Here is a 13282-nt window from a genome sequence, read left to right as displayed (position 1 = left end):
AAAGGCTTACTATCTCATCCTGCTGTTTTATCCACTACTGCTACACTAACTTTGCTTTCAGTTATCAACAGTCTTGAATACAATTATTCATGAAAATATTTAAACTCCCCAAAATTCCATCTCCAAGTAATAATCTAAGTGTTTCCTTATTAACTCATTAGGAAATATGTCTACCTGGAATGGGACAGGACATATGCATACTATCTTCAAACCCTAGGGCAGAGCTTGAAAATTCATTACACCTTTTACTTCCAGGAAATTGCATTTAAATTACTGAGATTCCCAACTGTTGATTTGGGATTGCATGAACTACACAGATCTTCCACACATATGATCTTGACATTGTATGCTACCTTACAGATACAAACTAGTGCACAGGAGGTTTCATCTGAACATCAGGGAAAACTTTGAGAGTTGTGGAGCACTGGAACAGGCTACCCAGGGAAGTTGTGGAGTCTCCTTTGGAAACTTTCAAAACCTGCCTGCAGGTGTTCCTGTACAACCTGATCTAGGCATATCTGCATTAGCAGAGGGGGTTCTAGATGATCTCTGGAGGTTGCTAGCAACCTCTACCATTCTGTGATTCTCATTAGCAGAGAACTGCATTTTCCCTTAAATATTTCCAAGAGAAAAAGGCAAACAGAAAGAATGTCAAATTATGCACTGTATCACAGTATCACAGTATCGCTTAGGTTGGAAAGGACCTCGAGGATCATCGAGTCCAACCTATCAACACAGACCCCATGACTAGACCATGGCACCAAGTGCCACGTCCAATCTCCCCTTGAACGCCTCCAGGGTCGATGACTCAACCACCTCCCTGGGGAACCCATTCCAATGACCAATGACTTGCTCGGTGAAGAACTTCCTCCTCACCTCGAGTCTAAACCTCCCCTGGCGCAGCTTGAGACTGTATGTCAGCAGCTGGACAATTTCATGTAGTCCTTTGGTTGTTCACTCACCTTCCCAGGTGTGAGGCACAAGCTTCCAGGGCCTTCTTTTCATTGAGACACCGGTTGAGGAATTCCTGGTAGTTCTGGTTAGATTTTGCTATTTGCTCCTGAATACGGCTCACAATTGGTTTTGGTAAGTAAGCATACAAACTTTCTCCTTCCTTGCAGGCAGCATCTAACTTGTTCTGTCCCTCACTAACAGAATCCAGCACATTCTGTGTAATGAAAGAATACAGTTTAAACATGCAAGGTTTAACATCTAATGATAAGTAATATAGGCAATTAGATGTGGTCAGATTTCCCCAACAAAATGAATGCCATGTCTATCTATGGGGAAAATTCTAAGCAGCTAGCTCCTTTTTCCTAGTTGGTCCCAAGGTAGTCCTGTCTTTCTCTGGACAGTTTACAAATCCTGAAGATGTTACATATTTCAGGAATTAGGACTATTTGCAGTAAGTGTTTGCTGTTTGTGTTCTGTCACATCAAAAATCTACACAGAAAAGCTTTGATACATCTGTTAATCTGAAAAACTGAATAAGCAATAGTATAAGACAAAAATACAAAAAGAAGATAAAAAAGGCAAGAAAAAGGAGAAAATATTTTTAAAATTAAACAAGAAAAGTTTAGTTACACATAAACCAGAAATTAAATTCTAATCTCTCAGAACAGAGAACATAGGTCACTGGATTCCCACTACAGTACATATTGCTCTCGAGCCATCTTTACATTACCTTGTAAAAACAAAACCAATAAAAATGATAGCACCTACAAATAATTTTAGATAATATAACTGGATACATAGAGTTAAATTGCCAATTATTTTTTTTCCTTAATTGTTCACTATACCTGCAAGTCATGTAGCTTTGCCTCTATAGCTTTGCTGTCTCCAGATCTGTCAGACGATTCTTTTACTGTTGCCTTTACACCAGAAAACCATTCCTGGAATTCTTGCATAGAATCTTATGTAATAAAAAAGTACAGAGAAGAGAATATTTTTTAAGAAGCAGCATTGTCCACAATGCTATACAGCTGTCTCCCACAATTCTTTCATCCTTCAGGAGCAGTGTAAAAACTAACAGGATAAGTCTCATTGCTTTCAATGACCTTGGGAAGTGGGATTCATTTCACAAAAAGTTAGATGCTTCCACTGTAAACATCCAAATTTGAAGTCACACTAGGCTTGTCATTATAGTCAATGGGAAAAGACAGACATTTTCAGAATATGCTATGTCCCAATTCTATGTTAGATAATGTCTAGATTAATATCTTAATATATAAGAATAAAATTTGCACAGAAAAATACTTCAGATGGGAATTTTTACATCATAAACATCTCTGTGTGGTTACATACATCTAATTATGGTGGAGAAGAGATGCATGCTAAGAGTGAAGGGAGGTAGATCTGAGCTATTCATGCCTTTCATGAATAGTAGGTGTTTAAAGTTGATTTCTGGTTTTGTAAAATGCTTTGTTTCATAGCAGCTATCAAATATTTGGTAATGAGACTTTTTGAAAGGCTCCATACAAAAATAAAGTTGTAATTGCAAGTGACATCACTGGAAACTGGCAAATTCCAGAATGATTCATAGCTGTGGCCTAAAGGCCAACATTAACAAGCCTGAAGACTCACAGAGGAAATGTTTTTCCAAGGACTCTTGCATGCTGGCCTGTGTTCTGGAACAGAGCAGATTCACAGCTTCATACTTCTTTCTTAATGAAGTGACAGTGCCACCAAGAGTTTCCAGCTCTACAGAATGGTATTTGCGACACAGGCTGTTGAGGTTCTCACAGGTTGAGTCAATGCTGCTCTGTTGAAGCTGAAGATCTTTTTGTGTTTCCTGAAAGTGAAGTTACAAGACAAAAATGACATCTGTAAAAGAACAAAAGAACACTCTTTTCCTCAAACATTCTTGCTCCTCCTATATGCTCTTTCCTTCTGTGGTTCCATTTCCAAGTCCTAGACATGAAAGAAGAAGTACTAGATAATGTTTCCCAAGTTTTCCAAGTGAGATGAATCCTTGTAAATAAAGAACCATCACAGAAATTTGAAAAATGCTTTTCACTACTCTTTTGTATAAAGTTAATAAATCAGAACTTTTGCTCATTGGTGAAACTTCTCAAAGAGTATCACTGCATTATTTGCTAATACTCCAGTAGCTTTCTGGGATAGAAATTAAGTGTAACACTTAACAAAAACTCTGGTAAAAAAGCTAAAGATCACTACATAAGAAAAAGCATATTAATTTTTTCCAGGACTGACCTTCACTTTATTTAGAGCTTCAGGATCCAGGTTATGTGAACAGGTCAAGAGTACCTCTTCCACTTTTGTTAACCAGTCTGTCATCTGGTCAATAAATTTCTGTAACTGCATCTTCTGAGTAGTGAAATCTTTCAGTGTCTCCTGTGCTGTCTCTGACATTTCTTTGGCATGTTCCAACTTCTGCCTCAAATCTGATTCTATAAACTAAAATGTTATGTATTAAAGCATTTTAATAAAACATGCCAGTGAATACTTATTGAAAAACTGGAAGGCATAAAGAGACACACAATGATCATTTTACTCTCTTTACATTCATAACTAAAGGCATTTGCATAAATAAAAAGTCAGCTAGTCAGGATTAAGTCTCAGATATACAGTAATGAAGAGAAGGGATACTAACATAAAAAGCCAGGCTGCAAACTGTTGAAGTTACTATCCACTTCTGAAAAATTAAACACTTGGTCTTTTTCCTTTACAAATTTGCCATATATGAACAGAACACAAACCAAACACAGCTCCATAAAAAGAAATGTCAATTGGTGAGCTTTAAGAGTACTGAGGCTTCAAGTATCTCAGTGTAAGGCAGATTAAAACTGAAGAAGATACAAAAGTAAGCTAGAATATTGCCCATTAATCTGTTCAATTTGAATTATAGTAGATATTAGATGTGCACATATTACTAATAAATCAGTCATAACAGGGTAATATTTATAAAAGAGCATAACTGAAATTTTTATTACAGAATTGTTCATGTTCATAGGATATGAGCTGATCATACTTATTTAGCATTTGAATGCTGGCAAATAATTGGGGGATTTATGCTTAGTTTCCATGTCTTTATTTTCAATTTTGCATTTATATATCATTGACAATTATTTTATTGCAGGCATGATTTAAAATTTTATTGTGTTTATCACATCTAGTAGTTGGAAATGATTGTGTATTGGCTAACAATGGTATTCTGCAAAATAATTTGCTCTATGTTTCACTCTATAAGTGGACAGATATTTATTATGAAACATGATTAAACTTGATTTTTTCTGGACCTCTCATGTAAAGGAAATGTGCACATCACAGTATCACACAGTATCGCAGTATCACACAGTATCACAGTATCACCAAGGTTGGAAGAGACCTCAAAGATCAGCAAGTCCAACCTGTCACCACAGACCTCATGACTAGACCATGGCACCAAGTGCCACATCCAAGCCCCTCTTGAACACCTCCAGGGACAGTGACTCCACCACTTCCCTGGGCAGCCCATTCCAATGCCAAACGACTCTCTGAGTGAAGAACTTTCTCCTCGTCTCGAGCCTAAGCTTCCCCTAGTGCAGCTTGAGACTGTGTCCTCTCGTTCTGGTGCTGGTTGCCTGAGAGAAGAGACCAATCCCCTCCTAGCTACAACCCCCCCTTCAGGTAGTTGTAGACAGCAATGAGGTCTCCCCTGAGCCTCCTCTTCTCCAGGCTAAACAATCCCAGCATCCTTATACTACAGGCTTCTTGACCCATATCTGATTGGTAATTTAGGCATCTGTGTATGGTTACAGCAAAATGTGGAGAAGGCTTGAGTGTTATAATGTTAAAAAGGAGAAATTGTTTTAAAATAAATATCTATAGAAATATTTCCATGCCTCTGGAAATTGTAGAAGTGTACTTTAAAAAAATTCTGGCACTGGAAATGAGTAATCTCATATACAATTTCTGTTTTAAATCAAATATCCAAACAAGTCATACTTTGGTTTTGCATCTGCCATAGAACATTAAAAACAAGGACCTAGTCAATAATAAAAGTTCAAAAACTCATCTTTGTATTTTTCCTCTCTCTTGTAATGAATAGTTCAGGGCACTAATTCCAGTCCACTAAAGAATACTTTTGGTTTGATAAGGCAAAAGACCATATTTAACTGCATTATAATTATTTTAAAAAGACAGACTCTGTATGCACTCACATATAATGCAGCTTACTGTTCTACAGTGTAAAGAAATGTGGTGACAGGTTGGACTCGATGATCCTTGAGGTCTCTTCCAACCTTGGTGATACTGTGATACTGTGAATATCATCTAGCTCATATCTTATTAGCTACCTCATAGACTATTTATTTTGACTTAGTAAAGATACAACTCTAATGCTCAATTATTTCATGGCATTATTTTTTTCAGAATAAAACTAAATCAACTTTAAAAAAATGAATAAAGGATATTTATGATAAATTATGTTGTATCTGTCACCTTGAATAAATTTCTTCTTGAAATACAGTCTGTGATTACCAATATCTTTATTTTACCTGAAGATCTGCAGGAGGCTCTTGACTATGGGTCAGCTCTTTGAGATCTGAAATTTTGGAACTAAGCTGCTCCAACTTCAGTTCTTTATCCTTGACTTGAGACTGTAAAAGAGATGTGGTCAAAGATTCTTACCAAACTCTAAGAAGGTTTTACACCTTTGGAAGGAAGCTTCCTCAATTGCAAATAAAAAAATGAAAGAAAATGTAAACAAAGTTTAGCCATTGGAGGGAAAACACAGTTGTTCCATAAGTTTTCTTCTCTAAAAATCTTCCATCTCTTTTTAGGCTTGGATTAGAGGTTTCTTTTTCTTCCATTAAAATAACCATGCATGTTTTTAGCATTTAAGATGCACTAACAGCTTTAGTTTCTTAAAATTGGCTGAATGAAAGAGGGAATGTCATTGTTTATTCCACTGGAAAAAATCTACTGCAGTTGTTAGGTTCCACTTAATGGCATGCTGAGTATAATACATGTACTCTCTGTTTTTTATTACAAGGAAGTGAGTGACTGGAAAAAAATTAGACACAAAAATAAATGTTAACCTCAAAAGGGAATTCTAAAATATAGACTGACATACTTGGACCTTGCATTTATTGCGGCCATGCAGATCTGAGTTATAAAGACATATTCTACTTATTAAAAAAAGCAACAGTGAAATAAAAGAGAAAATTATAACTTGTAGAATTGTAGTTCTTAAGTATTAGGTAAGTAATTGGTGTGTGTATCCAATTACCTAAACTTTCTTTCTTAAAAATTCAAACAGATCACTTTAAAGACTGGACAGTGCATTGCAGAATTAAATTGCTGCACTGAAGGTTTGAAGCTCAAGTGGCCCCAACACAATCCTGTGGGTATTTTGTGCTAGGAAGGACATAATACAAGACTGATCAAGAAAGGGACCATGCAAAAGATACACTGATTATGTCTGTCCATGCTCATGTATTTCTGATTGCTGAAAGGGCAAGCCCCCTTCTGTCAGCGAACTAACTTTCCTCTTTCCTTTGCAAAAAAAGAAAGTGCAAAAAAGTATTATGGACTATGTGTTCTGTAACTGCAAATGTACACACAGTGTTCATGACTTCTGCTGTTCTGCCCCTCTTGTGAATCAGGTACATCTATGGTTTGGCTGCTGGCTGATCTTACTCCAAAATACTATTAATAGCAATGAAATTAGATGGTCTGATTGCTATACTAATGAGAAAGACATCAGATAAAGCCTGTCCTGAGGCAAAATACTGATTTAGCACTATTTTATATTATATCTCACTGCTTGTATGGGTTCATAGAGCATCTTCTTAAGGACATCATTTATTTCAAATAGAGCAGAACGTGACTCTCAGAACAATATTAAAATATACAGATCTGTTGCATATTTTAAGCTAATAGAGGCAGAATGCAGATTGCATCCCAAACACTGGCTAGATTTCTAGAACGGGTTTAACACTATCCAAAAAAAGAAAGATCATCTTACTGAAAGTGATAGAACCTGAAATTAAGATTTGCCCTCCAGTCCATCACATTTTTTTTTAATGTCTGGCGAATCTACTTTTTTAGATGAAATTTTAGAAACTACTAATTTATTTTGCTTAATTCCAGATGAAGTTGTCCAAGATTTCCATCAGTTTTTACTGGAAAAGCGTTCAGTACAATGCCATGCTTTTGGAAATTGTTGTGCCCATAAGAACACATTGTCATATACTGCTAGAGCCAAAATAACTACAGAACTTAGATTTAGTAACAGATATGTCATTCTTGTTTCTGACAGAAACAAATTGCTTCACAAAAAAAGGACTGGAATGTTGTCAGCTAGCCACTGGTACTACTACTTGAACAGGAGACACAGTGCAACATCAGAGCTTTATCTATGTGCCTGAAACCATCTGAGATTTTGGTGCAGAAATTTTTTATCACTAATTTATGGGTAAGCACCTGGAAGTCTTTCAGGAGGGCCTCCATTCTCTGACTGTTATTCAAGTTGCTGATGCCTTCATTCAGCTGAGAAATGCACTTATTACACCATCCATCCATTTCATCTCCAGTTTTCAGGATGTCATCCCACAGAGACACAGTTACACTCAGCCGGTCGATGTTGCCATCGATTCTTTCAGACACCTTTTAGGACAGTAGAACGTATCAACACCATTCACAAACTAATTTTAGATGTCTTTATTTTACAGCCAATTGTAGGACAAGCGCATCAGAAATACTTAATAAAGCATATTAAAGCCAACTTTCTTAGAGTTAGGTTTAACTTCTGTATTCTAACTTCAATTTAGATACCCAGAGCATAAAATGAACAAAATGAACATGACTTTTTATGTGGTGTTTCTAAAAATTTGCATATTTTTTACTGGGAAACAGTTTTATGTTCAGCTCAACTTTATCTTTAAAAACAGCTACATTTATCCTTCCTGTGTTATGTAGGAATATGCTAATAAAGGAATATAAATACGAAAATGTAAAATTCTAGCTTATATATTATGTTTCACTGCTATAATTATGTCTTTAGTATATTCACATCTTTCATGGTGTAGCTTAATACAGTTTGCTACCTAATTTGTTTACTTCAATTAATTTTAATAAAGTAGTACCGGCATATATTAGGTGAGAATCCAGTCCAAATTTGTACTCAGAAGTGCACACTGAGAAAATTTATAATAGTAGGATTCATACATTGTTCTAAGACATTGTTTTAAATTCATCAAATGGATGTCACAACTTTGTGGGTACAAAGGATACCAAATCTATATAACTGACTCTTTCAGATTTACCTAAAAGTAAACTTTACTGAATACTTGCACTCTAAAATACTAAGAAAATATTAATACTGTAAACTTACACCAACTTAAAAACTATATTTAGTGTATAAACACTAGACTCTTACATCTAGCCATTTGTCCACCATGCAGTCCATATCTGTTTTTATCACAGTAGAATCGCAGTTACGCACTCTTTTCAATTCTGCTAACAAATGTTTTCCCTTATTGGTGAAAGTATCCAGGTCTTTTTGTTTATCACTCAGATCATTCTTGGCCGCTTCATGCTGTGGACACAAATATTTGCTTGTTTAACGAAGACTTGAGAGAAAGAAAAATCCAGCCCTGCAGGCACCCATTCTGTGGTATATATTAAGCATTCAGCATACCTTGTAATATTTCAGTATGCCACGAAATACAGAACAACTGACATGATTTTCTCATGAGCATAATCAAATTGCATAACTGTTCCTATAACTAAAGCACACAAGTGGGAATAATAAATTCTGAATTTTGACACTTGGTAATCAGACATCTTTAGGACTTACAGCAAATATTTTTATTATTCTTTCTATTCTTCAGACTCTACATACCTAACATTGAATAATAACAAACCATTATTGACTAATTGTTATCTAAAATCAGTTTGGTAATTAGAGCAGGGTAAACAGAGGGTGTTGTAAAAAACTGAGAATTGTAAAACCCCTTACTACTAGAGAGCCTGGAAAACAGAAAGGAATTAGAAAAAATCTTCAGGACTTTTACGCATAGGGAAGTCCTTAATACAGTCTCACTGAAGAGGTGACAGCATACTGAGAAAGGACCACAGTAAGCATCTTATACTTTTTTTTCTGTAAGAAGTATTTCAGATCAGTATTAGAGGTGAGCTACTAATCTGGATGCAGTATGGCCATGCCTACTTTATTATGACAGGAGTTGTGCAAAATATTGCGCTCCAACTCCTTCAGGCCTAAATGTCTCCACTGTTGTAGCAGTGAATTCTCCAGGGCTCAGATTAAGGAGAGGAGTCATATGGAAGTTACATGCATTTATTGTTAGGCTGGTGAGCTCTGCTCTGGCTTTCAGTACTGGTTAAAATGTATATTAAAAAGAGGCCATACACATGTACAGTTTAGAGTGATGTTTATACAGATCTGACTGAAGAATTTTTATTGAAGAACTCAGTAGGCTTCCAAATAAAATCACACTCCAAATGAACAGTCAGAATTTTAACGCAGAAATTACAGACTGAGTGTATGGCAGAATTTAAAAGTTTAGAAACATAATCCAGTGAAATGAATGGAATGCAGAGATTCAAATTCCTTATCTCTGTATCAATATTGTAGTTAATCTTTGTTGACTTTTAGCTATTAAAAAATTACCCAATATGGAAAAGCATTAAAGTATGTTGACTGGAAATATCATCTCCTACTGTGATAAGAATATATTCTCATTTTTTTTATATATATAAAGAGCAGATAACATGCTTTGCATATGCATTAACATTTTGTACTTCTAAGTGTTAAAATTATAAGTAGTAGCAATCAAATACACATTACTGGATCTCACAAAATGGTGAAAGGACTACATTCTTTACTCATCAGGTTCTGCACAGTTTAAACCCCAAGGTCAAAGGCACCTTTCAAAAGGAGAAATCCATCCAAAGGAATCACAGAATCACTTAAATCCCTCAAAAGAAAATATATGTAATTACCTTTGATAAAGTTCGCCTGACATCTTCATGATCCTTCCAAGTGTATTTGATCACAGAAGCACTGTCAGCACTATCTATGACTTTCATTACAGTTGACTTCAATCTCTGATATTCCCTCATCAGATCTATAAGAATGCTAGATTGTTCCTTTCTGTAATGTGAAAAGGCTGTGTTAGCACCATTTGCTGTCATGTTTCTGAAGAAGGAAAATGTGACACAGTGATTCGCCATGGGAAAATCAAGATGCAGTGCTAAACATGTTTTAGGCAGACAAGAGGATACTAGTATTTGGCTTTTACAAATCACTGTGAGTTCATGCATCACAAAACATCTCACTTAAGAGGCAGTATATGAATTGCCATCTCATGCATATCAGTTCCCAAAGCAACTGACTTAAGCAAAAGACTGAAACTGGAATTCAAGCTTCTCACTTCCTAAGCTTAGCATCTTAATCATAGAATCACAGAATCATAGAATCAGTCACGGTTGGAAGGGACCACAAGGATCAGCTAGTTTCAACCTCCCTGCCATGGGCAGGGATACCTCACACTAGATCAGGCTGGCCAGAGCCTTGTCCAGCCTGGTCTTAAACACCTCCAGGGACAGGCCCTCAACCACCTCCCTGGACAACCCATTCCAGGGCTTCACCACTCCCATGGTGAAGAACTTCCTCCTCACGCCCAGTTTGAATCTCCCCTCCTCCAGTTTCATTCCATTCCCCCTAGTTCTATCACTACCTGATATCCTAAGATACCCTGATATCTTATTGACTGGAAACCACACTAAATGACACTGGCATTCAATGCTCTTCTTTTTTGCCTTTTTTTTTTTTTTTTTCTTTCACTTTTTTCTTTAATGTGGAGTATTTTGGCAGGTGAAAAAGAAGCAAAAGTGAAGACTACAATGCAAAGTAAGTCTGAATATTCTGTCCTCCAATTGTCAGATGAACGCTTTGAGGTCTAAATTCAATTTACCTGTCTGTCATTCTACCAAGAACAGAATAACCTTCTGCTAAGAACAGATCTAATACGTTTTCCACCCTCTCTCCAGAAAGGCCTATTTCTAGTCAGGCCATGGAGAGAAGAAAAAAAAAAACCTATTCTGACCATTCCCAGTCTTCATACTGAAGATAGACAAGGAAGTTTAGCACTGTGGATATGTTTAATTGTAGAAAAGTGTTTCTCAGTGAAAGGAAAATTGGAAATATAACACTGCCAAGAAGGAGAAAAAAAACACTTTAGGAACTGGCTCTTCTCTGAATGCTCCAAAGAACTCTCCAAAGTAATCAGGTTCAGCACAGTATAAAATTGTGTCTATATAAGACAGAAAACAGTTAACAAATAATTAAAATTAAATTAATAGTTTAAACAAAACTTAACATTATTCATATATTAGAAAGGATTCTTGAGGTACCTGAGCATTTTTCAGTTTTAGGTATAAAGATGGCAACAACTACCCTCGTATGTGAAAATGGGACAATTCATTTACCCTCAGTAATGGGACAGCTATTTTATGGTTTCTTCACTATTAGGCTGGTATGGTCTAGCTGTTGGCACATGCAAGTGGAAATATCTTGGTTTGCTAGTATAAATACTTCTAGAGGTAAAAAAAATGGGTTGCACCAACATGCAACATAAAATATAAAATAGCAGTACTGCTGAAAATAAAGGAGTAATGGACATTTTTATAGAAAGCTATCCTTTCTTCATTTAGTTCAGATCTCTGCATCTCTTAAAAATGCACTAGAAAACCATACTGAATTCAGATGGCAAAAATCAACAGAAATGCAATTTATGGGGCTATGCAGTATTTCAAGAGAGAACTAATACAAAGATATGGTTAAGGGGCAGGATATTTACAAACATCTATATGTTGTCAATCAAGGAAATAGAATAACAGCATAGTATATAAACCAAAGGAAAAAATACATCCTTTTTCAGCACAAATTATTATTATTTTTTTTAATCTTGGCCTCTCAGTTTAGGAAAGATGTTGAGTTGCTGGAATGTGTCCACAGAAGGGCAGCAAAATGGTGTGGGGTTTGGAGCACAAACCCTGTGAGGAGAGGCTGAGGGAGCTGGGGTTGCTTAGCCTGGAGAAGAGGAGGCTCAGAGGAGACCTTATTGCTGTCTACAACTGCCTGGAGAGTGGTTGTAGACAGGTGGGGGTCGGTCTCTTCTCCCAGGCAACCAGCACCAGAACAAGAGGACACAGTCTCAAGCTGCACCAGGAGAGGTTTATGCTGGATGTTAGGAAGAAGTTCTTCAAAGAAAGTGATTTGCCATTGGAATGGGCTGCCCAGGGAAGTCGTGGAGTCACCATCACTGGAGGTGTTTAAGAAGAGACTGGATGAGGCACTTAGTGCCATGGTTTAGTTGATTAGATGGTGTTGGTTGATAGGTTGGACTTGAAGATCTGGAAGGTCTTTTCCAACCTGGTCTGGTCTATTCTATTCTATTCTATTCTATTCTATTCTATTCTATTCTATTCTATTCTATTCTATTCTATTCTATGCTATGCTATGCTATGCTATGCTATTCTATTCTAATTCTCATCATTTTAGTATATCCTGGTCTGGTCTATTCTATTCTATTCTATTCTATTCTATTCTATTCTATTCTATTCTATTCTATTCTATTCTATTCTCATCATTTTAGTATAACCACCCAGCAGTTCCATGGGGATCACAAAATTTCATACGCCTATTGATGTGTTAGCCAGGCTTAGAATTGTTCTGCTTCTGCACTTAGACAAAATTTATGTTTATTGAGGATAATATAGTACTGAATGAATCTAGTACTTAATTTTACCATTCAATTAAAAAACCAAAAAAGGATAGTTGAAGAAGTTTTTTTTTAAAGGTGATGAAGAAGCAGCTAAAACAAAGAAATTGTAAGATGAAAATTTCTTTAGTTACATCAGTTCCTTTCTTTATCAGCATTCATTGATACACAAAACTGTTATATCACTGACTATACACTAATGATTGTTAGAAGCCTGGTACCTTGTGCAGACAGACTTAAATATAAGAATGATTTAGGACCACTGAATATAGGTTTGTCAGAAACACCTTTCCAAAAGAGAAGGAAAATAAATATTAGGAGAGTAGGAAAATATATATGAGGAGAGTATATTCTCATTAGAATGATAATGAAATATCAATGGAGATAAGCAATAACTTGCAACCGAAAGCCCAGTATATCTCTAAGTACTGTCCTGAGGACCTATTTGTGACTTTATTTATATTACAACTACAACTGGTACAAATATCCTGGTTTATACTATGTTGTTGGTTGGTTTTTATGATCTTCAA

General features: G+C 36.0%; 1 protein-coding gene across 1 annotated transcript in view; it reads right to left on the bottom strand.

Annotated features, from left to right (window-relative positions):
* Window positions 1-13282, bottom strand: part of SYNE1 (spectrin repeat containing nuclear envelope protein 1) — a 317978-nt gene that overhangs the window by 177143 nt on the left and 127553 nt on the right. Inside the window, exons 43-50 of the mRNA XM_068151740.1 lie at window positions 9970-10120; window positions 8384-8542; window positions 7429-7611; window positions 5499-5600; window positions 3214-3417; window positions 2584-2791; window positions 1800-1912; window positions 963-1168 (exon numbers count right to left, since the gene is read on the bottom strand). Of these exons, the coding sequence (XP_068007841.1) occupies window positions 963-1168; window positions 1800-1912; window positions 2584-2791; window positions 3214-3417; window positions 5499-5600; window positions 7429-7611; window positions 8384-8542; window positions 9970-10120 (1326 nt within the window). The remainder of the gene's footprint in view (window positions 1-962; window positions 1169-1799; window positions 1913-2583; window positions 2792-3213; window positions 3418-5498; window positions 5601-7428; window positions 7612-8383; window positions 8543-9969; window positions 10121-13282) is intronic.

Source organism: Melanerpes formicivorus, unplaced genomic scaffold (genome assembly GCF_026170545.1).
Source record: "Melanerpes formicivorus ecotype bairdi unplaced genomic scaffold, bMelFor1.0.p_v2 SCAF_2, whole genome shotgun sequence".
NCBI lineage: Eukaryota > Metazoa > Chordata > Aves > Piciformes > Picidae > Melanerpes > Melanerpes formicivorus.
This window is presented reverse-complemented; position numbering and strand designations above follow the sequence as displayed.